The sequence below is a fragment of the Miscanthus floridulus genome, chromosome 18 (assembly GCF_019320115.1).
Source record: "Miscanthus floridulus cultivar M001 chromosome 18, ASM1932011v1, whole genome shotgun sequence".
Classification (NCBI taxonomy): domain Eukaryota; kingdom Viridiplantae; phylum Streptophyta; class Magnoliopsida; order Poales; family Poaceae; genus Miscanthus; species Miscanthus floridulus.
The window spans coordinates 52,285,763-52,310,822 of NC_089597.1; the positions used below are offsets into that span (position 1 = coordinate 52,285,763).

General features: G+C 42.9%; 1 protein-coding gene and 1 pseudogene across 1 annotated transcript; one reads left to right on the forward strand and one right to left on the reverse strand.

The window, feature by feature from the left end:
- Positions 1-3,299: 3,299 nt before the first annotated feature.
- On the reverse strand, positions 3,300-10,188 carry LOC136523838 (uncharacterized). Its single transcript, XM_066517382.1, has 6 exons — positions 10,107-10,188; positions 5,997-6,518; positions 5,203-5,255; positions 4,836-4,866; positions 3,876-3,941; positions 3,300-3,681 (listed from the first exon to the last, which is right to left on the reverse strand). Exons 1-5 carry the CDS (start codon positions 10,186-10,188, stop codon positions 3,877-3,879), a joined length of 753 nt encoding a protein of 250 aa, XP_066373479.1. The 3' UTR covers positions 3,300-3,681; position 3,876.
- A 6,811-nt stretch (positions 10,189-16,999) lies between these two features.
- Positions 17,000-21,392, forward strand: LOC136519890 (L-type lectin-domain containing receptor kinase SIT2-like; annotated as a pseudogene).
- The last annotated feature ends 3,668 nt before the right edge of the window (positions 21,393-25,060 follow it).

Here is a 25,060-nt window from a genome sequence, read left to right on the forward strand (position 1 = left end):
CCGGTGGTAGATCATGAAGTAGCGTTAGAACACAAGTATGACACATTTGTTGAGTCCTCTGTAGTCCACCTCCCGTTTGTAGGCCAAGTAGGACTTGGTTACGAAGGAAACCATCCTCTACCTGTGTCTTTTCCTAGTAATGTCCCCAGTTGAATGGTAGAAGACATAGCTTACCCAAGTCAGAACTAGAGAACCTTAGTAATCCTCTCTACGCTCCTATTTATCCTAACATTATTGCTACCCTTAGTTAAGTTAGACTGTAGTTAGTTTCACACATTTCCCTAAGGATATGATACTTGGAATACTTTCATATGAAAGCTACAGTGGTATCCGTGCGCTTGCGGATTTATCTGTGTGCGTTAATAAATACCAACAACAGTCTCGAGGACTACGCTAACTACCAGGGGAAACCTGCCAACGTCAATCGAGTGCTCAAGCTGGTCACTTTTGTCGAAATTGATCGGGTGCTCCGACTAGGATAACTGGGTCCTTATCACGAGTGCAGCGGCGTGAGTCTCTCGAACGTTAGGTGGGTGTCCTATATCCGACCGGATCCCAGTATGGGCATGGATAATCATTACTCGTTTGTGGGTTTGCTTCGAGTATCCCTTGAGCCGTCGACTGTCCCCTCAAGGGGTGCCTCGTGTGAGAGTCGCTACCATGGTTGTCACATGATACATTTTATAATCTTTGGCGAGATGAGGCACCGGGTACCAATGATTCTGGCACGGAGGATTCATGATGTAGCCAAGATCTACCCGATAACTCAGTTTTTGGCTCTGCTAGACACTTAGCTAGTTGGTCCCACGATTTCTCTTCATTATCTAGGGCGTCCTGGACCTGTTAGGGTTGGTCATGGGAATTGGGAAGAGTTCCCAAGCGTGTGCCATCACAGTGTTCTTGAGCCTATTGAAAAATCTAGGCAAAACAATGTCTAGCGATGGCGATGGTTGCGCATCATCTGGATGGTTCGATTCCCACCAGATTTTGTGTGCGATGTCGAGGAGGTACTCCTGATAGAATTGAGAGAAAGTAGACTCCACATAGCAACTTACATGGCATGCCAGTTGAAGCGGTCCTGCCTCGATCGCGTCCCCAAGCTTGTTGAGGTAGAGTTGGTCAAGCAATGATGATGTCAAATCCCACGAATAAATCTTAGGGTTGCCATGCCATGGATCCCTTGACCGCGTGGAGGTGGCGGCACCACGACCGTCCTTCTCCAATCACTTCTTGATCATGCCCTTAATTGACCTGTGAAGAATAGCCATCCAAAACACAAAAATGAATCTGAACGCGAAAGGCCGCTACCTGGCGCGCCAAATGTCGAATTGTTTTGCCCTAGCAATATCCAGCAATGCGATCGCATAGACGGAATCGGATGGTAGCACACGCGACATGGAGATTTATACTAGTTTGGGGTACGGTGCGCACTAATCCCTACTCCAGTGGTGCGGCTGCTCTTGTATTCGTATGCTCAATTATAGGGGTTGTTAATCCTAGCTACGTGTAGATAGAATAGGTGGAAGATGGATCCTAAGCCCGAGGTCCCTACCCTCCTTTATATAGGCAGGTTGATTTGCCTTGATCTCCACATTGGTCGATGGCGTCAACCCTCGCGGACCTCTCCCTTGATGGCTACTGGGCCGATAGCTTGGCGATGGTCACATATATGGGCAGTGCAGGTACCTGGCCCATATCTCTAACACCAAGGAACTTCTCCACCACTTTCCCAATGTCATTCACAAACCTACATGTCATGGTTGACAAGACATATAGCAGCAGACGACGCCAAAGTGGCTAATCAAATCATTAAAAAAGGGAGGGGTCAAGGCCCAGCTGTAATAGAATTTGATTAGAACAAGTAAAGAAGGGTTACGGGCTCAATCGAGACCAGGCCCATTAGCATATTGTAAACCCCCTTATACATATGAGGGAGATTTGTCAATGTAAGGTAAACAGGTTTAGGGTTAAACCCTTTTATTCCTATCTTCTCCCAGTTGTCGCTCTCTCCCTCTCACTCGCGCCTGCCGCCATTCCAGTCACCACTGCTCGCTGCTGCTGTCCGTGACCACCCCCTGCCAGCTGGCTGCCTCGCTGCCCTAGGTCACCATCGGGCCTTGCCTAGCCGGCCAACCACCGCAGCAGCAGTCTCGGCTTCCCAGCTACCTGCCAGCTGCCCTAGCTAGCCCAAGTCAGCCCTTTGCGACCCTCAACGTCCGGATGGAGATCGGACGTGTGACAATTTGTATCAAAGTCACGTTGTGATCAAAATCCATGGCGGATATTTGTGACATCACCGATCGCTGGAGGAACAAGTTTCACAATTTCTAGGATAAGATCTAGAAATTTTTAGGAACTACATAGGAGAGTCCAAGCCAGACATAGATCTATGTCCCACCTACCAAAAGGAACGGACAACACCCAACACCCCCATCAGGTCAAAACCCAAGCGAACAAGTTAGCCCATCACCGGCTACACAACCCCTACCTACCAACAAAGGGTATCAACACCAAAGCGATAGAACGCCCACAAACTGACATTCCCAGAATATGATGGGAACTGGGACCCGTCCCAATGGCTATATAAATGTGGAATTTTTTAACCCAAAACACAAGGGAAGAGGATCAAACACAACTCGCAGCATTCCACGTACAAGGGGGGAGCTCTCACTTGGTTCATCAAATTGGAACAACACACTAGACAGCTGCAATGGTCGGAATTTGCAATGGCAATCAACAAAGGTTTTGTCCCCCATGTCCACCATCACTACTACAGAAATTAACTGTTGGGGCGGCTCTAGAGCCTGTAGGGGGCGGCTGCGCCAGCCGCCCTTCCTAGGATATTCCTACATAGGGTGCCTCTATAGGAGCGATTTCCTGACCTCACTGCAGTGCCCTCTATAAGGGCGGCTGGTGTTTTTAGCCGCCCCTGCAGTGCCCTCTGTAGGGGCGGCTGGTGTTTTCAGCCGCCCCTACAGTGCCCTCTGTAGGGGTGGCTGGTAATATCAGCCGCCCCTGTAGTGGACTTCTGTAAGGGCGACTGTATCACCAGCCACCCCTGCTTGTGTATTTGTAAGGGCGGTTCAATCAAGAACCGCCCCTACAGTAGATTTTCCAGCAAAAAAATAAATAATTCAAATTCAAATCTGACCATATATATATACATATATATATATATATATATATATATATATATATATATATATATATATATATATATATATATATATATATATATATATATATAATTCAAATTCGAATCTGACCGTCACAAATATACATATATACATCCACAAACACAAGACCATTATTTAGAACATCATCACAAGTCATAATTCACAAAAGTCCATCATTACAACATAGTCCATTATGAAGTCCATCATTATAACATAGTCCATTAAGAAATCCACAAGTCCACATGCAAAACAAAGTCCAAACCGTTCCAAAGTCTGATCCAAACCATACCAAAAGTCCACATTGTCATCAACGGCCTAGGGCTAGCCTACCAATCTCACAAAGGTGTTGGTATAGAGGATTACTACCTAAGTCAGAAAGAGGATGATGGTAAGTGCCTTTATGGTTCACAATCTGGTCCATTATGAAGTTGCAAAGGTCGCCGACCATCTCTAAGAGCTCGTCATCCTTGTATGGGTTCCTTCTCGTGTCTTTATCTTTCTCCAACTACAAGAGAACAAGTTTAGGTTTACTATATCACAACATATGCGAACTTTTCATACTACGAGCGAAGAAGTTCAAACTTACCAGATCGGGGTTTCTGTTGTAGCCACCGATGGTACTTATCATAATACATGTGTAGTCTACAAGAACAAAATAGCAACTAGTAATAAGTTGAAAGGTGGATGCATCATTCACACCTTATCTGCAGCTGTGCCAACAGATGCAACACTGCTCCTGTCGATGTTCTGAAGCCCAGAAATAATCTGCACAGTTGAAGAGTCAGTGTACACAGTTGAAGAGTCAGTCGATATCAGCTAATCAGCATTAAGCAAAGATAACTCATCCAAAAAATGTTGCTGGGTGATACTGAACACCTGAACACCACATTACGTCCACAAATTTCTACTCCAATGAAAGTAGCATGCCAAACTTGATGTAACCTAAAGGCATGCCTGTTTGGAAATTGTGTATGCTGACATAAAAATAATTTCCTACTGCACAAGGCCGTTGCATATAGTGTAAAAGAGCACACACCATTCTGCTTCAGATAACAAACTTATTTGATAATAAACAACTTTCCAGGTAGACACATACCATCAGCTGCAGCAGGTTACACTTTGAGTAGGTATCTTTTCTATACTCTCATAACAGAAGCACCATTGCAAATCATAAATTTTCTTTGTTAAGTCGGTGTACAGAAAATATTCAAGATGCTAATTTAGTATGGGTACAGTATATCCGTTGCTATGGTTAACTGCACCTCCTAACAAGGAGTTGTCTAAAACTATGCTGGTTTTAATTTGCTTACGTACCATTCAGTATGAGATATTAAAACTATTATTCTGAAACCTAAATGTCCACTCCAAGAAAAAAAAAATTAAACTGGATCATCGTCCTTATAAAGACCAGTCATATTCCTAGTTATCTCCAACAAGTATCCTTAGGAAGGCAGGAATACAGCTTTCACAGGCCAGTCATATTCCTTATAAAGACTAGTCATATTTCATAGGAAGACTAGTTATATTCCTTATAAAGACTAGTCATATTTCACAGGCTGCTACTACTAGACAGACAACACAAGCAATGGTGACACAGATGAAATCTAATCTCTAAAAAAGATAACTTGTGCAATACTACTGGACAGAGTGTCTTATTACCAGCTAGCAGCCAACACAGATACCTGAAGTCCTGCAAGCATCAAACAACATGTTATCACCAATTAGTTACACTCAGACATCTTCTACCTTTTTTCTCAAATAATATCAGTACATATCTGTACTAAATTCAAGAGAATCATAACAGAAAAGAATATTGTTAATTATGAGCAGCTTGGTAAGATAAATTGCACCAAGTAATGCCTCATTTCTAACAAGCATTGCAGAAAAACAACTAAGAGAATCACACCAAAAGTTGCAGTGTATTAGACCATCAATGGCATATAAACATTGTCAGAATATTTCAGTTTAACTAGATAGTTCAGCCGAGCACGAGACATCCTAGAAATGATAGATTAGTTAGACAAACCTGGGCTATTATATATGGCAGGCATGTAAGCTTCCTGTTGGCTCCTGCTCTGCCTGGAAAATGGAAGAATGCATTTGTTTTAGTTTAGGATAGTCACACACATACATAAATTATCAGCCAATTTCATGGACATAAACTTAGCCAATGTAATGCACAGTATAGGATCTGTTTGCATCAGTTCAAGACAATGACTCAATGCAAGGAAGAGTGCATCAACAGACTGATTATACAATATTTAAAGATGCATCAACATACTGAATATCACACATTTAAAGACTATATACCTATAGATTGAAATAAAACAACAATGTTGATCCTTCAATTTCTGGAGAAAATAAAATATCAAAATATTGCTAGGATGTCTCAGTTCAGACCAAATATGTTAGCATGCCTAGGTTCAGACATCCTCACAACTAGCTCAAGAAAGGCACCTACTGGCATTTTTTTGGAGTTAAAAACATACATCTTCAAAACTTCCAGTAGCTGCTTAAAAAATGAATACACAATTTCAGATCTGATAACTAAACATTTAGTTGCTGCTTAAAAATGAATACATAATTTCAGATCTGATGACTGAATCATGAAAACAATTGAGCATATGACTCCCTCTTGCTCAACCTCATCTCGTGACTGATTCTTCCCTTTGCAAGAAAGTTCTTAAATTAGTACCACTATTTTTCCTTTTCATACTTGAGACCTAAAATGAAATCAAGAAACTAGGCTAAGTAATTTAGGGACAAATTTCTATGCCCAACAAATTGAATAGGAAATTCGAAACATGAATCTCAACTTACAGGAACAATCCTTGCTGCCTCGCTGGTCGGCGGTCGCTGCTGGCCTGCTGCGTCTGCGTGCTGGCGCTGCTGGCGCCGGCTGGTGCCGTGCAGCCGTGGTGCGTGCTGCTGGCTGCTGCCGGGCAGCGTGCTTCCGCTTGCCGGGCACCGGCTGCTGCGTGCTGCTGCCGGCCTGCCCCTGCCCTGGAGGAGACTGGAGCCGGCCATGCGCGATGGCGCGGTGTGCCCGTGCCGCCGCTGCCGCCCGCCAAGGCCTCGCGCCGCCGCCATTCGAAGCTAGGCTAGGGTTCCTGAGGGAGCAGAGGAGGCCACTGCCCTGGGTGGAAGCAGAGAGAGGAGAAGGCCGCGGGCTCCTGAGGGAGCCGGCGGCAGGTGACGCCAGCAGCGAGGGAGGGCTAGGCAGGGCAGGGGCGGCCGGTGCAAGGGAGACGACGACCGGCTGAGATGCGTTGTGAGGGAGATGGGAGGGGGAGGCGGTTTTGCGGCATGCACTTGTGCGCGCAGGCACCGGGGGAGATCTAACTACTATTTGCCACTCTTACGGTGGCTGTCTCTCCGTTTGCCAATTTTATCGTGCCAATTATAAAATTGCCCGAGAAAACAGTAACCAAACTAATATTTTACCATTTTCGCTGACGTGTCATACCAGATCAGCGCGCCAGCGTGGAAGTTAACGCCTCCGTCTCCGCTGACCAACGGCGCCCGCAACTGTTCGTCAGCTCCCCCTCGTCCTGCTAATGGATGGCCGCGGCTGCCTCGGGGCTCTCGGCGGGGCACGAGCGGGGTTCTTGGGATGGCCGCGAACGCCGGCGGTGAGTCGGTGGCGTTGGGAGGGTTCGAGAGCGACGACGGGATGGAGCAGGACGAGGAGGAGGACAAGGAGGAGAAGCAGAGCAGGACGAGGAGGATGACCAAATTAAAATCAAAACTACTAAAATAATTTTGAGACACCAAATGATCTCAAATAAAAATTTGATAAACATCAAAGTTGTAGAGGTCATGAAGATCTACAACTTTTATTTTGGTCATCTTGTCATTTAACAAAATTTGAACCTTTCAAATTTGAAATTTTAAAAAATGACAAGTTCGAACCAAAATTTGAGACCCAAAAATGATTTCGATATAAAAAGTGATAGAATACCAAAGTTGTTCAACTCATTAATATCTACAACTTTTATTTTAGTCATCTTGTCCTTTGACAAAATTTGAACCTTTCAAATTTGAAATTTTGAAAAACGACAAGTTCGAACCAAAATTTGAGACCCAAATTGATTTCAACATAAAAAGTGATGAATACCAAAGTTGTTCAACTCATGAATATATACAACTTTTATTTTGATTATTTCTTCATTTGATAAATTCTTAGCATATATTGTTCACTAATCTTACACATGTCTTATACAGTTTATAAAACCTTATGAGAGATGTGTCACATTTGTGAACAATGTCATTACCACTTTGTCATATGAAGAAATGACCAATACAAAAGTTGTAGATCTTGATGAGTTATTCAACTTTGGTATTTATCACTTTTTCAGCTGAAATCATTTGGGGTACCAAAATCTTATCTGAAGTTGTATTTTTTTGAAATTCAAAATTTAAATTGCTCAAACTTTTCATATGTATATATTGACAAAACCAACAAAATAAATTGATAGAGAATGATTTTAGAAAATTTTAGGAAAAAAATCATCAGATTTGGAGTTAGTATGAGGAAAAAAAACTAGTTATAAAGTTGACCCACAGATTAAAAAAAGAAATCACACTGTTCACTATGATCATGTAAGGATCATTTAGAACAGTGTGATTTCTCTTTTTAATCTGTGGGTGAACTTTGTAACTAGTTGTTCTCTCTCATACTAACTCCAAATGTGATAGTTTTTTTTCCTAAAAATTTCTAAAATCATGCTTCAGCATTTAAGTTTGATCAAACTTGGATGTGATAATGTTTTACATATTTTAAAATTTGAAATTTGAAATTTATCAAGTTCAAACCAAATTTTCAAACCCTAAATGATTTAAGATGTAAAAGTGATGAATACAAAAGTTGTTCAACTCATCAAGATCTACAACTTTTATTTTGATTATCTTATCATTTAACTAAATTTGAACCTTTTAAATTTTGAAATTTGAAAAAAGACAAGTGGGCACTGTAGGGGCGGCTCAGGTTATCAGCCGCCCCTACAGCCGCCCCTACAGTGCCATCTGTAGGGGCAGCTGGGCTGCTGGGGCCCGAGGACGCCCACTGTAGGGGCGCCCCTAACCCCAGCTGCCCCTACAGTAAAAATGCTCCCGTTCCTAGTGTGAGAATCTAGCGTAGTGCATAACCATTTACACCAACTATCCAACACCAAACAAATTGGAGAACTGGATGACTACAACAACCGATTCATTCTTAACCTAGCCATGGTACCTTGACTTTCTTCTTCTCAACAAGTCATGTTATACGCTATAGGACTGGCTTCAACATTAAGGGTCAGCACGGAGTTGCAACAACCACCAGACCTAGAAACAGCAATATCACTAGCACAAAGATTCCACCATGCCACCACACAAACAAACATACCAGTGGAATCACCAATCGAGCATCCTGATATACGGGTCTCCTTACATGCAGTCACGGGAATTACAACTAGCCAAACAATGCAGGTCCAACTGACTATCAATGGTCATGATTTCCTCGCTCTCCCTGGACTCAGGATCAACACATAACTTCATAGATTCAGAAACCGCCGAAGCTCTGCACCTCAACAGATTAGAAGCACCCAACAACATCACAATAGTAGTGGCCAATGGTAGCCGGATCAGTAATGTGGGGATACTCAATAATCTAACAGTATAAATCGGAACAGAGATCTTCAATATTGACTGCTACAGCATCAAGTTGGGAGGCTACTGACTTTGTCCTAGGAGTAAACTAGTTGAGCTGCTTAGGGCCGATTGTACGGGGCTTCCACAACCTCACAATGAAATTCTAGCATCAAGGCAGGCGAATCATGTGGACGAAGAATTTTGCTCCTTTGAGTTCAACCAATACTGGTATTGGGAATTTGTCCTTAAGGGCGTTGTCATTAAGAGCTCAGTAGTCAACACAGAATCTCCAAGATCCATCATGTTATGACCAGTAGGACTGGTGATGAGAAAGGGGAGGTTGTATCTAATTGTCCCGTGCTGTAGCTTCACACTGCTTTTCCACTTCAATCTTTTGAATTTGAGGGTACCTGTATGGTCTGACTGCGGTTGGAAGTGTTGGTTTTTTAGGTAAATCCGGTGGTCCTATCTCCTTTTCGGTGGCAGTCCTATCGGTTCATTGAATATAGCGGAGAAACTGTCTAATAGAGGATTGAGTGTTAGAGTTGTAGTAACTTTGTGGATGCGCTAGATAATTTTTTCATTTAAATTCATTTAAGGTTCCAAATACTCATTTCAAACTAGATGAACATAAAATGAGGACGACGAATTTCCTAAATGGATATAAGTGTCTTATAGGTGAATTGGTTAGGGGACAAACGCGCGAAGCCTGAGGTCATGGGTTCGAGCGCTAACAGCCAGATAGCGCTAAAAAAATCACGTGACTTGCAACCATACAGCTAGCTGGTGGGGCCTTCTCAATGGACACGTAGTGCACGAAAAATCACGTGACTTGCGACCATGTGGCTAGCTGGTAGGGGCTTCTCGAGGTTATAACAAAATTTGTTGCTATTTTTTTATTTGTTTTTTGGTTTTATGAAAAATCTGATCATTGCCGGTCTTTTATCGTTGTCACTTTTCCGCTGCAGCGACGGGGGTTTTGAACAGTGAAAGTGAATTGTTTAGAGTGTATTAAACTAGTCTAACTTTAGTCCTGACTGTGTGTATGAGCAAATTGGTCCCGAGGCAGAATGTCCAGCCGATTTTCGATCGGTCAATCGCGAAGTCTCACGTAGCTTCTTGGTTTTTTATTGAGAAAATCTTATAGCCAGTCCTTGTACGTGTACGGTATCATCATTGACCCTGACACGCTTCTTCTTTCTTTCTTTCAATAAAATGACGCAAGGAAGGAGTACGTATACCGATCCAACAGTCGGAGGACAACAAAGAAGACTTCTCCCATAGCCTAATCGGAAATACTCGAGTAGGGCGTCCAGCCGAAGCGCAGCCGTCCGAACGCCTCCTTGGTGGGCTTGCGGACGGGCGGCCCAGACACCCCCATGTAACGGCATCAGTTATTTCCCACTCACGACGAGTTTCTGAATCAGCATTTCCCCTCACCCAACCGCGGTCGCGGCCGCGTCCACCTCGCCGTGCAGCGCCTCCACTACGCCATCTACTCGCCGCGTCGGCCTCCAACGTGCCGCCCACCTCCACCGTGCCGCCCTCCTCCACCGTGCCGCCCGCCTTTCCCGCTCACCATACGCCCCCACCGCGGCGTCTGCCTGCCATGCCCGGTCCACTGTGCCGCTCCATTCCGCCCCGACCTTCGCTGATCGTCTCCACCGTCCCATCCTCCCGCCATGACTACTTGCATCGCGTGGCCCACCTTCACAGGGATTGCGACGGTTGCCTGTCACCCCAACCCTAGTGGTGCAGGTACGATGCCGGTTTCGAGTGACGCATACAAGATCAGGCCGAGATGTGTCGCCCGTCAGGGGCGACTCGCCCAGCAACACCGACGAGGAGGCAGATGCTGGGCGGGGACATGGTCGCGGGCGTCTGGCAGTGAGGAAGGTCCCCAACAGTAGGGAACGAGGGGGGGCTGACAGCGAGCAAGGTCCCCAACAGCAAGGCAAGACAAGCATCTTTGAGCAAAGGACGAAGCAACATCTCTATCAAGAAATCTCCAATGAAGAAGGTCCCAAACCAGGAAGGTATGGCATCGAACATGTAGCTTCTGGGTACCTGAAGCATCTCATATGCACATTTTCATAATTCATAAATGCAATACACTGGATGATAGTGTGTTCAATGTATGTTGGTGGTGCTTGCTAGGTAGTAGATGCATATGTCCAATGACTGCAAATATTGAAGGAATATAATTGAAATCTTGATATTAGACATGTCATTACTCTTTACTGCATCTCCAATGGATTTTCTGTTTATCATATATGCTCAAATGTATGTTGATTCCAGCTAGGGCTAGTGTTGGATAGCAACTTTGAACATGTATGCTGATTCCTGCTAGGGTTAGTGTTGGATAAAAACTTTGAACATATTTCATTATGTTGTCCTGCATTTTTTCATCATGATATGTCCAGTGTTTCATGCCTTCTTCACATATTTTTTTTGCAACAATCAGCTACCTTCTTCATATATTTTTTTTGCAACAATCAGCTATAGGACGTCTATATATTGACATGTTTCATTTTTTAAATGTGATGTGTTATTGGCGCATCTATGCTATCCACCTGCGTGTTGGAAGATGTAGCAACTTGTGTCTACTTTTTTTATGCATTATTATGAATTGTGTACCCCAATTTTCAGATTCGATTTTAATATGTTGTTTCTTTGTCTTTTTTATGCAGGAATTAATGCTCCCAAAACCAAAGGCAAAGGCAATGGAAACCCCTTGGTAACAAGATTTTCAGTCCACAGGATCCGTGACCACGAATTCAGTCAGGATCAGATAGGGTGGATTGAAGAGGCTAGTTTTGGTGCTTTACTTGCCATGTCTGAGTTTTCCATCCCTATGAAGCTCGTTGCATGGATTATGAAGCACATTGATGTTGATTTGAGAGAGTTTAGGCTTAAACATAAAGTCATTGTATTTGACAAGCAGCTTGTTTGCAACATTCTTGGTGTGCCTAGCGGAGAAGAGCCTGTTACGCTTCCTTCCATCGCCGATCAATATGAAGCATTCCAGAAGATTCGGGAGCCTTTTATGGATGGCTTCAAAGGGAAGTGGCCCAAGTGCATGGAGGTGTTGACTAAACCTAAGGACAAAGACTCTTTTATGAGGGCATTCATGTTGCTTGCCTTGGGGTCTGTACTCTGCATAGGAACAAATAATGCAACCACCACACAGTACTTGTACAACTTACATGATGTCTCTAAAATCAAATCATTTGCCCGGGTTGGGCACATCCTTGATGAGTTGATGAATCAAGTCCGAAAGTACCAGACCCATGATCCTGAAGCTGAAGGTGCTGCCACAAGCCCCTACCTTGACTCTTGCCTTGCTGTTTTGGCAGTATGTTCATTTTTTCCTTTTGTCTTATATTCTTTTTTGTAGTCCCATTGCAATAACTTTGCTAATCTGTTTCATTGGTACCAACTCATGTGTTGCAATAGCTATCTATATATGTTTTAGTACATGAGTTTTTATATACTTTAGCCCTGATTTTCTACTGTTTCATTGGTACTACCTCATGTGTTGCAGTAGCTATCTATATTTGTTTCAGTACATATGTTTCCATATACTTTAGCTCTGATTTTTAACTGTTTCATTGGTACTACCTCATGTATTTTTGTAGCTATCTATATATGTTTCAGTACATAAGTTTCCATATACATCAGCCCTAATTTTCTACGGTTTCATTGCTACTACCACATGTGTTGCAGTAGCTATCTATGTATATTTCACTACATGTGCTTCCATATACTCCAGCCCTAATTTTCTACTATTTCATTGCTACTACCTCATGTGTTGCAGTAGCTATCTATACATGTTTCATTACATGTGCTTCCATATACTGCAGCCCCGATTTCCTAAATGTTGGGCCATTATGTTTTTTTGGTTATATGTAGATTGCGTACATGGACCACCTTGACATACTTGCTGACCGGGCTACTCAGAAGATCAATTATTCTGTCCCACGCATTTGCCATGTCACCAACAACGACTTTAAATTCATTGAAAGTGTTGACAGGAGTAGGCTGCAGCTTAATGCATATGGGCGGCAACCTGTGAGTTTGATGCTTTTTTATCTTCATTCATCTTTGGTCATTTCTTTTAGTCATTATATTATTTCTTGACATAATATATCTTCATTCATTGTTAGTTCCGAACGACCAGCCCCTACCCTACCCCGGTGCCCATGACTGGTTACATTCCACCCCGCCGCCAAAGCTTGAGGAAGAGGCCATGGGGCCACCCCCGCCGCCAATGCCTGAAGAAGAAGAAGAAGAAGAGCTCGTGCAGCCAAGTCTTAAGGACTGGCTAGATTGTCCAGGCACTTCCAATAGCCATCCAGTTGATACTCCTGCAGTTGCCATTAAGGTGATTTTGTCAAAACCCTCTCATAATTTCCATACATGTCGCACAATGTGCATTCATATGTTGCAATGTAATTTCCTCCATGCTTTATTTACTCCACTTCATATGTTGCAGTGTCATTTCCTACATGTGTCAGTGCCCCTATTTTATATTGCGCAAATATATATGTATATTTATATATATTTGCAATTTCCTATGTTTGACATTGCATATATAATTTTATTGTAGTCCCTTCCCGAAGAATACCAAGTTCTATTGGCTCAGCATAATTCTTTGGTGGAGAAAGATTTTGATGAGCTTGTGCAGGCAATGAAAGAGCAAGGAAAGGTGATCATGGCAAAGTGTGGTGCTAAGTTGGCTTCTAAGTTGATCCATCTGAACAAACATATGAATGATGTTGCTGATTTGGCAAGTAAGATGAGTTAGCTGAAGAAACCTTCCAATGATAATGCCAACATGCATCCTCCACCAGATCCAACAGCTTCACCTGCTGAGTCACCCAAAAAATCATCCAGCCCACTAGAGAGTATAGGACATGCAAGTACTTCTAGTGCACCAATCCTACCAGAGGACAGAATAGATGAACCAACTCCTTCCCCTCCACCAATCCGACCAGAGGAGAGTGCAAAAGGTCCAATTCTTTCCCCTCCACCAATCCCACCAGAGGAGAGTATAAAAGGTCTAGTTCCTTCCCCTTCACCAATCCCACCAGAGGAGAGTACAAAAGGTCCAAATGCTTCCCCTCCGCCAATCCCACCATAGGAGAGTAAAAGAGGTCCAGTTCCTTGCAAGCCATCAGTCCCTTCATATGTGCATGATATCCCTTCATTTGACCTATTCAAACCTGATGAATCAGAGTTCAAAGATATCTATGGAGAAAGATCCAGAAGCCCTATGCCTACAGGTAAACACTCTGATTTTTTTCATCCATCTCATTTTATGTGTTCAAATGTGGCTTCTTTGTTTGACACATCCTTTTTTCTCTTTTTGTCTTATATTCTTTTGTAGCCCCATTGAAATAACTTTGCTAATCTGTTTTATTGGCACCACCTCATGTGTTGCAGTAGCTATCTATATATGTTTCAGTACATATGTTTCCATATACTTTAGCCCTAATTTTCTACTGTTTCAATGGTACTACCTTATGTGTTGCAGTAGCTATCCATATATGTTTCAATACATATGTTTCCATATACTTCAGCCCTGATTTTCTACTATTTCATTGGTACTACCTCATGTGTTGCAGTAGCTATCTATATATGTTTTCAGTACATATGTTTCCATATACTTCAGCCCTGATTTTTTGTCCAGGGGACACCACCATTGAGGCTTCCAAGGACAGACAAACAGGCTCAAGCACAATCGAAAAAAGGAATAGAAAGAAGAGAAAAAGAGTTTATGTTGGCCTTGGGTTGAAGCAAAAAAGATCCAAGGGTGATGATGATGATACCAAAGAAATTTGAAATAAGTTTTTGGCTAAAACAGCTTTTGATGAGGGATTCAAGATAGAGGGTGAAAGCCAACCGTGAGTTTACCCTCTCCCAACTCACCCTACCTTTTTCAGTTTGACTTGTCCTACACTTATGCCCTGTTTAATGTGCTGTCAATATCGGTTGCATTAGGCTTGCTTAGTTGTTGTGAATGCATTATTCATGTGTTGAAACTATTTCTTTTTTTTTGTTTCCATACTTCATTCATACCTGTTGCATTAAGTGATCAGTTAGCTTTTGCTTGTTTGCCACCTCTGTAGTCTTCATTTTTTTAAACAAAAAATAAAAACCGGCTCTACTTCATTCATATGTGTTCAAGTAGTTGTAGCCATAGCTTTATTTAATTATTGCAAGTGTATTTTTCAACTGTTGAAACAAGCTTCTATTGGTTTAGCACTTCGCTCATTTTTCTTCTAGTAGGTTTTGATTATACATCGGTTGTGGTAATTATATCGCCTTTTCTTTTCTACAAGGCCACCTTTCATTGAGATCGATGGCTTCACGTTACGTACGATGAGTTTTATGACTCCTTCAAGCCAAGGGGATTGGTTGGTAACAATGTAATGACCTTGTGGAGTTACCAGTTCAATCTTGACCACCTTCAATTGTATGAAGAGAAAAAAACAAGAGATATAAAATTTGCTTTCCCCCAGTTGGCCACGGTAATGATACAATACTTGTGACTTTCCATTTCAAACTGAATTTCTGGAACTCATCTTTTATTTAGCTTTTTTTTCTTTTTATGTGTGTTGGACAGGACTTCATGAGTGTGGATCCAGCTTCTTTGAGACATGATGGGACTTGCAAGAACATTTACACCAAGATAAATGAAAAATGGACTATCACCAAGATGGATCTGGTACGTGAGCTGTATATACATTGTTTGGTTTCAATGAAATACAATTAACGATGTTATCAAAGGTGCTACATTAATTTATTTAATTTTACATAACCATACTATGCAGATATTCTTTCCGATAGTATTTGAGAACCACTGTGCTTCTTTGTGTTAGTATGTTCATGAAGCAAATTACTTTCTTCGACTCTTTGAGTGCCTCCAAGGAGAGCACATGTTTGAAGCGTGTCCAGAACTTAGTAAGTGGCTTCCTTGCTGTATCTTGTGTTTTCTTGGGTGTTTCAAGTAGCCTTTTACTTTTAGTTCTTGCACATTCATTCCACCTTTGTTGAAATAGCTCTTCATTACCTATTGCAACATATTTGTGGTTCTTAGTGTAAATTTCAACACATGTGATGATATATGATGTGCATATGATTTAGCTAGCAAGCTAAAAAATACCAAATAAGAGGATTCTGAAAATCTAGTGTCACCTGGTTTTTTTCTAATTTGTCACTGCCTCTTGTACATATTGCACATTCATTTTTCAGTTGTTGAAGTAGCTCTTTATTATCTGTTGCATGTATATTCCTGAATTGTTTCATTGTTTTTTAGATTCAGAATTTTGTAGCCACAACACTAAAACATGGGGTCCTCAAAACTGGCGTGTCTCGTTTTGACTGAATCTACCCTATAGGATATTCTAAACAAAAAAATTGTATGTTTTCAATTTAGCATGTCCCTCCTTATCATTATCGTCTAATGATTGGATGTTCACATGTTTTATTATTCCTTTTTCTTAAAAGGTTTGACTGCGGGATGGTTCTTACGTGCATGCGCAGCAGTAGACCCAGCATATATAGCATGTAAGCCGCAGGTGCAAGCACACAGCGCGCACCACGCGAGCTAAGGCCCTATTTAGATTCAAAAAATTTTCACCCCAAAATGTCACATCGAATCTTGCAGCACATGCATGGAGTACTAAATGTAGACGAAAAACAAAACTAATTGCACAGTTGGGTGAGAAATCGCGAGACGAAACTTTCGAACCTAATTAGTCCATAATTAGACACTAATTGTCAAATACAAACGAAAGTACTACAGTAGCCAAAACCAAAAATTTTTGCCAACTAGAGCATGCGAGCAGCAGGCGCAGGCACGCAACGCAGCACACGAGCAGAGCATGCGAGCAGCAGGCGTGCAAGCAACAGGACACGAGCAGCATACGGAGGCCGCAACAGGACACGAGCAGCATCGGGTGGCAATTGCGTAGCAGTAGCAAGCGGGTGCACAGCGACAATAGCACAGGCCCGACGCAGGCGGGTCAGACGCGGGCGTGCACGGCACCGTCGGACGTCCGGGCACCAGCGCTCCCGTAGCCTAATTCGTCATCACGAATTGAAGTTCGATCCCTTTACCTTCTTGTCCCAGCTTCTAGTTCTAGCAGTACGGTGCTGGTTGAGCTGTAAGCAACATACAAACAGCCATGCCTCAGATGAAGATCACCGTCAGCTTCCTCCTAGGAGACATCCACCCCCTCGCTGCTGCGCTCGTCGCTGCAGGCGGCGGCGACCAGTTTATTTGTGTACTCCGGCTTCACCGGCGCCAACCTCGGCCTCCTCGAGTTGACCAACGGCACGCTGCAGCCCAAAGGCCACGCCTTTCACCCTACGCCGCTCCGCTTCCGAGAGGACGGCGGCGCTGTGAGATCGTTCTCCATATCCTTCGTCTTCGGCATCCTGTCCGCTTACCCCGACATGAGCGCCCACGGCATCGTCTTCGTCGTGTCCCCCACCACGGATTTCTCGACTGCCTTGGCGAGCCAGTACCTGGGCGTCATCAACGTCACCAGCAACGGCGACGAGCGCAACAGGATATTCGGCGTGGAGCTGGACACCTTGCAGCAGGACGAGTTCCGTGACATCAACGACAACCACGTCGGCGTGGACATCAACGGCCTGATTTTCTCTGCAGTCCAGCGATGCGGGCTACTACGACGACGGAGGGAGCTTCAGGAACCTCACGCTGATAAGCCATGACGAGATGCGCGTGTGGGTGGACTACGACGCCGGGAGCAACCAAGTCAACGTGACCTTGGCTCCCCTCGCCGTCGCCAAACCTGGCAAGCCCCTGATCTCGGCCGTCTACAACCTGTCGTCGGTGATCACCGACACGGCATACGTCGGCTTCTCGTCGGCGACAGGCTCCTTCAACTCGAGGCACTACGTACTCGGCTGGAGCTTCGCCATGGACGTCGTCTCAGCGCCAGCTATTGACATCGCCAAGCTGCCAAAGCTACCCCGTGAGAGCACAAAGGCTGGCCGGTCCAAGGTCCTACTGATCCTCCTCCCAATAGCATCTGCAGCAGTAGTGTTCTGCCTCGGCACTGCCGCCGTTCTACTGGTGCGTCGACGAACGAAGTACACGGAGCTACGGGAAGAGTGGGAAGTCGAGTTCGGGCCACACCGGTTCTCCTACAAGTATCTGCACCGCGCCACCGAAGGATTCAAGAACACGAACCTGCTCGGCGTCGGAGGGTTTGGGAGAGTGTACAAAGGCGTGCTGCCGATTTCCGACACGGAGATCGCCGTGAAGAGGGTGTCACACGGCTCCACCCATGGCGTCAAGGAATTCGTCGCTGAGGTCGTGAGCCTCGGACGTCTCCAGCACCGTAACCTCGTGCGGTTGCTTGGCTACTGCCGTAGGAAAGGGGAACTCCTCCTGGTGTACGAGTACATGGCAAACGGAAGCCTTGACAAGTACCTGTACGGGCAAGACGGAAAGCCAACCCTGAGTTGGCCCCAAAGGTTCAAGATCATCAAGGACATCGCATCCGGCCTGCTCTATCTCCACGAGGAGTGGGAGAAGGTCGTCGTCCACCGAGATATCAAAGCAAGCAACGCGCTCCTGGACGGCGGGATGAACGGACAGCTAGGCGACTTCGGCCTAGCAAGGTTATACGACCATGGCAGCGACTTCGCCTTGGGGACGTTCATCCTTGAGGTCACCTGTGGGAGAAGGCCTATTTTCCAGGATACAAACAACCAGCAAGTTATGCTAGTCGACTGGGTGCTGGAGCACTGGCGCAGAGGAACGCTTGTTGACACGGTTGGCGCCAAGCTCCATGGTGACTTCGTCATCAGTGAAGCGTGTCTGGTGCTCGAGCTGGGGCTCATGTGCTCGCATCCATTTGTGAATGCAAGGCCACATCACTACCAGAATCCAGAGATTTAATGAGAGTGCAAAACATGTCACGAAATATGGTTTTACTCTCACGAAAATAATGCGTGAGGGTACACCATCACGCATCAACTCTCACGATAATAAACACAAAAATCACATTTTCGTGAGAGTTGTGAGAGTTCACTGCCATGGATTTTCATGACATGAAGTCTGTGGCAGCCACCCTCATGAAAATAACGTTGTCGCCATGGATTATTTTCATGACGGGAAGTCCGGCGGCGATGGTCACATTGGGGTCGTGCCCTGTGTCCATCCAGGCTACAGGCCCAACGCTGACGCCAGAGGGGCCCCTGGGCTATGCGCCGCCGCCACCAGAGGCCGGGAAAGTTCTGGGGCTGCAGCGAGGGTGGCCGAGTGACGGTGGGCGGGCAAGGGTGGCCGAGTGCGAGCAAGAGGTTAGGGTTTGGGAGGGACAAAGAAGTGCTTATATACCGATCCAACGGCTCTAATTCATCAAGATCGGGCCATACAGTACCGGCCCAAAAACCGTTGAATGGGCTGAATTACACTTTGTTTCCAAAAATTTTATGAACTCTAAATCGAATAAGACATAATTTTTAAAATATAAATGAATTCAAATAAAAAAGTCGTCAAGTACAAAGTTTTAGAAATCATCGAGATCTACAACTTTTATTTTGGTCATTTCTCCATCCGACTTTATTTGAACAATTCAAAATTTGAATTTCAAAATACGAAAACTTCAAACAATACTATGAGAAAGTATATGATTTCAAATGTAAAAGTTGTCAACTACAAAGTTATATAACTTTTCCAGATATACAACTTTCATTTTAGTCATCTTTTCGTGTGACTTTGTTTTATCAATTTAAAGTTTGATTTTCAAAAAATGACAACTTGAAACAACATTTTTAAAGAGTAAATGATTACAGTTGAAAAAGTCATGAACATACAAGTTGTACAAGTCATCAAGATTTATAACTTTTATTATTGTCATTTGTTCATCCGACAAAATGACAGTAACATTGTTCACAAATTTATATATATATAACTTATCAACTACCACCTCCAGAGAAACAAGATTGATTAATGGTTGTCCATCAACAGCAGGTTCAGATTACACAGGACCGGGCAACTGGGAATCTTTTTGTGTCGCCGACAACTCACCAAGATTTATAATTTTTATTGTTGTCATTTGTTCATCCGTTTTCAAAAAATGACAACTTGAAATAATATTTTCAAAGAGTAAATGATTACAGTTGAAAAAGTCATGAACATACAAGTTGTACAACTCATCAAGATTTATAACTTTTATTGTTGTCATTTATTCATCCAACAAAGTGATAGTAACATTGTTCACAAATTTTACATATCTCTCATATAGTTTCATAAAATTTACATATCTCTCATATAGTTTATGAAACTATACGAGAGATATGTAAAATTTGTGAACAATGTTACAATCACTTTATCGGATGAACAAATGACCAAAACAAAAGTTATAGATCTTGATCAGTTCTATAATTTTTATGTTCATGACTTTTTTAGCTAAAATCATTTACTGTTTTAAAATATTATTTGAAGTTGTCATCTTTTGAAATTTAAATTTTAAATTGATAGAATAAAGTCACATGAAAAGATGACAAAAATAATAGCTGTAAGAACACAATAAATCAATAGAGCATGATTTAAAAAAATAGGAAAAAGAATCATCAAATTTGAAGTTAGTATGAGGTAGAGAAATACTAGTTACAAGTTTTAGCCAGAGATTAAAAAGAGAAATCAGAGTTCTTCCAGAATTTAAAAATTGAATTTCAAATAGCATTTTAAAACATTAAATGATTTTAAATGAAAAAGTTGTAAATAACAAAGTTCTATAAATTTTTGAGATCTACAACTTTTCTTTTGATCATTTCTCCATCCGAGGTCATTTGGAAAAATTCAAATTTTAGTACCTAATTTTTACGATCATTCTACATTTACTTGAGAAATAAAATGACCAATAAACAACAATAAAAAAGCAACAAGAACACCATGAATTGATAAAACATAATTTTAGAAATATTTAAGAAAAAGAATCACCATAATTGGAGTTAGCACGAGGGAGAAAGACTAGTAACAAAATTTCGCTACAGATTAAAAAGAGAACTTTTGTTCATGTTCTTTAATTTCTAGTATTTAAGTAATTATTTTTCTACTAAAAAACTAGCAACCCATATTTCGTGGCGGTGGAATTTGACTCTCATGAAAATGATTACTCTCATGAAAATAGACAATTTCGTGGCGGGATAGCCATTTTCATGGAGGTATTTAAATACTTTCAAGAAAACAGCTGATTTTGATAACGGTGTGTGGAGTACTCTCATGAAAATAAGTTTTCATGGTGGGATTTACATCACCCTCGTGAAAACGATTATTTTCATGAGAGTGTGTTTTCCACTCTCACGAAAAACTATCATTCTCACGAAATCTCTAGTTTCTGGTAGTGCATGCGGCAAGTGGTACGGTACCTGAGTAAGGAGCTGTCACTGCGGGAGCTGATGCCTACAGACATGAGCTTCCACATGCTTGCACTGATGCAGAACGAGGGATTTGACTCGTACATACAATCCAATCCGTCGTTATCGTCCAAGGCAAGCATCGGCAGCACAACTTCTGGCCTTTCACTGGGAAGATGATACATGCGAGTCACCCATATGGCCATATCACATTATGGTGTATTCACATTTTTTTGGAATCAATATATAATATATGTATATGTTTACAAACACATGGTTGACATGTGTCATGTGTCTCGAGTTGTGATGAGTAATTGTCAGGAGATGATCAGACTTCGTTGAGTTTAAGACTAACCTTAGCGTGAGTGCGTGGGCAACATGTCTCTTGGTTGTATTGGTATGTAGGTGTGGAGTACAGAGACAGTCGACGGTCATGAAGAAGGTCAAGTAGAGATGTGTCGTGTCGATAGATTGGGAGCAGTGAAAGACAGACGTGATGCTTGGACCTAGGGACAACTAAGGTGGTCAGAAGACTGGTCCTGGGTGGCTGACACTTGGAGACATCAACAAGCAAGTGTACATGTGGAGGAGTAGAATATATTGACCAAGTCAAGACAATAGTTGGCCAAGTCAAATGGAGGCGCAAGAGGACTTGGTGATCAGGCGATCGAGGACGGACGGTGACACGTGTTGAGATCGTGGAGGAGGTGTAGAAGATATGCTTCTCTAGAGGGGTTTGGTGAATTAGGCCTCAAAACTACCGATGGATGATTTTTCTTGGATTTGGGCCTCAAGGCCCAGTTAGAGTTCTAGATGAATTTGGAGGCGGCACGTGGCGTCATCGCGAAGCTTGATTCAAGGTGAAGCAAAGTCGTGAATAGCTCGTGGCTGTCAAATACACAGATCTCAAGTTGGACCATTTCGCCCCTAGGTTAAGTAGTTTAGCAAAAATAACTAAGCACTTGTTGGGAATGTGTAATAGCTTTATTTATAAATAAGATAGGAGGCTGCCCCAACCAGACATCTCTTCGATTAGCTTTTGTCTAAGTTACTAGGTTGTTTCCAGGAATAGCCAGTCTTAGTTTCCGCTATGTTTGAGATCCGTAGTGTAGAGAGTGATTCCTCTCCGGTGTAATTTGACCTCAGCAAAAAACAGATCTTGTTTGTACTTGAAATAAAGCATGTTGTCCTCTATAATTCATGGCTTAAGTTCTGAGTTATTGTTTTTGTTTGTTTTGTTTGCTTCTTCCTCTCCCCTTCCACTTCTCTTGGGTATTTTTGTTGGCTCTTGTGTTCCAGCGAGTTTGGGTATGTTTTAAGGGTTTGGATATGTGCTAGGACCGTACCTCTAATGAATATATCTACCCAATGATTTGGGCAGATTCATCACGAGCACAAAAATCCATCCTATGGAGGAGTTTTGAGAAAATCCCAACCTCTTTGATGGATTTCGAGATCGTCGAAATTTGGATGAGTTCTAGGTGCTTTTAATCTAAGGATAGTCTCTCAACACCCTCTGGAACACCCATGCAAAGTTTGAGTTCAATCTTAGTTGATTTGAATCAGATATGATTTTTTGAAGAAAAATCCCGCAGGCTGATTTATACCGGACCAATCCAGTTTGATGGTCCGGTATGCTTGCCTAGGTCTAGTATTTTTTAGCTGAATTTTGGTAGAGAACTTCCTTAAGATGTTGTGAGCTTGTGTCTAAAATTTCATAATTTTTGGACACCGTTTGGTAGGGTGCTCACTTTTTCTCCCTAAGAGACGTGTGCTGTCAGGTTTATACAGGACAGGTCCGATATGCACACGGGACCGGTCCGGTTTGAACTGTGAAATCAGGTTTTTCACTGGTTCTTGCTCGGTTTACTTCCGCACCTTTCTCCCCTGGGTTTGTGCTACTGCCTAGGGTTCGTCTAGTCACACCAGTTGACTTGTGTGACTGTGTGAGCAACTCTTGCACTTTTGGAGCTTTGGGTCGAATTGGGGCCATAGGTCGAATTCAGAAGAAAACTAGAATCTGCTCTCATTCAGCCCTCCTCTGGTCTCTTTCTCGGTCCTTAAATGTTTTGTATCCAACAATATACTCCTAATAAGGGCAGTCCCAATGCTTATAAATATAAGCAGTTTCTATGCCTATCCAATTATAGTCTTCTCTCTCAATCACTACCTATCACATCTTTTCATGTCTTAGTTCCCATGCAGACATTGTCACTTATTTATGAACCATTTTCTCATATATCTTCATTCTTTAGTTGTAGGCTTTTTGTTTAGACGATACCCTAATTAGAAAACATAGAAACCATCTAGATTTTTATGGTTGGGGAGTGCTCTAATTGAGAACTAACGATACATTATCATTGAGAGCATCAGGTGTGCTTGGACCACACTCCACATGGTCATTATAGCCGGCGGGACCTATAGGAAGGCGGTAGTATGGATTTGTTTGTTAGGACTTTTCCTAGTTTAATAAAGTTATTTTTTAGCTTCTCCTAACAAATAGGCCCCGATAAAATGGCTTCTCCCTAAAAGTTAATTTTCATCTTCCGCTCTTTTCCATGTGAAGCTTAAAATAAGCTTCTCCTAGCGCTCTCTCCTATCTTTCTGAGAAGCTATTTTGCCAAATGTTTTTTTTAAAAATAGCTTTAGCTTCACTGATGAAGCTACTTTATAGAACCAAAACAAAAAATTGTTTCACTAATGAAGCTGAGCTGCTCTGTATAAAACAACCACTAGGTGTGGTACATGCCATACTCAATCTTGAGCACATGTGATGAGATAAGGTCCTGCCGACCAGCCGACCTGGTGCGAATGGCAATGATCGGCAGAGGGGGGAATTGAATCGGGTGATGATCTATTTCTATAGAGTCCTTTTTTATGAGATTATAGAGTCCTTTGTCGCAATAGTATGGCCATGCTACACGTATCTCGTGCACCTCTCGTCTGGAAATTAGAAAATGGGAGTGGCTAGCGCCCAGACGTTCGAATGGACGCCGCGTCCAGATGCCCACACCAGCTGCCCACCCCCAAACAATAACATCAAACACGTCTGGTGCACTAAGACACACACATAACAATAACGCGCATGGGTCTAAAACCATCAGACACAATATTGACCGACATGACACGACACCCATGTGACTCGACAAGACTCAAAATGCTCACGTATGCATGCACCACCTGCTACGCCTGGTCGCACAATGTTGCTGCCACACCTACCCGCGCGCTATTATGTTGATGCGCTTGCCGGGCCGTCCTTCCTGCTATGGTACGCATGTGGCTGCTACTACACATGCACGTGGGGGCCGTCATGCTCTCTTCGCTTCCTGCGCGCACACGGGGACCACTGCATCCGAGGGGACCACCTGCTCCGCCTGCACCCACTTCCCACACCTGCTCATGGAACACTTGCAACATGTAGCATTTGCTGCAACATATGTCTAAAAACAGATGAAACATTTAAAACATACACTTGTAACATATGTGTATGGCCACTGCAACATATGCAACATCTAGATAAAACACTTGCAACATATGTTTGAAATAGCTGAAACATTTGAAAACATACACTTGCAGCTTACGTGTATGGCCACTGCAACATATGCAACATCCAGATAAAACACTTGCAACAAACGTTTGAAACAGCTGAACATTTAAAAACATACATTTGCAGCGTACGTAAATAGCAAGTGCAACATATGCAACACCCACATAAACCACTTCAAATATATGTTTGAAAATAGCTGAAACATTTGAAACATACACATGCAACATATGTGTATAGACATTGCAACATATGCAACATCAGATCTACTTTTGCAACATCCAAATAAAACATATGCAACATA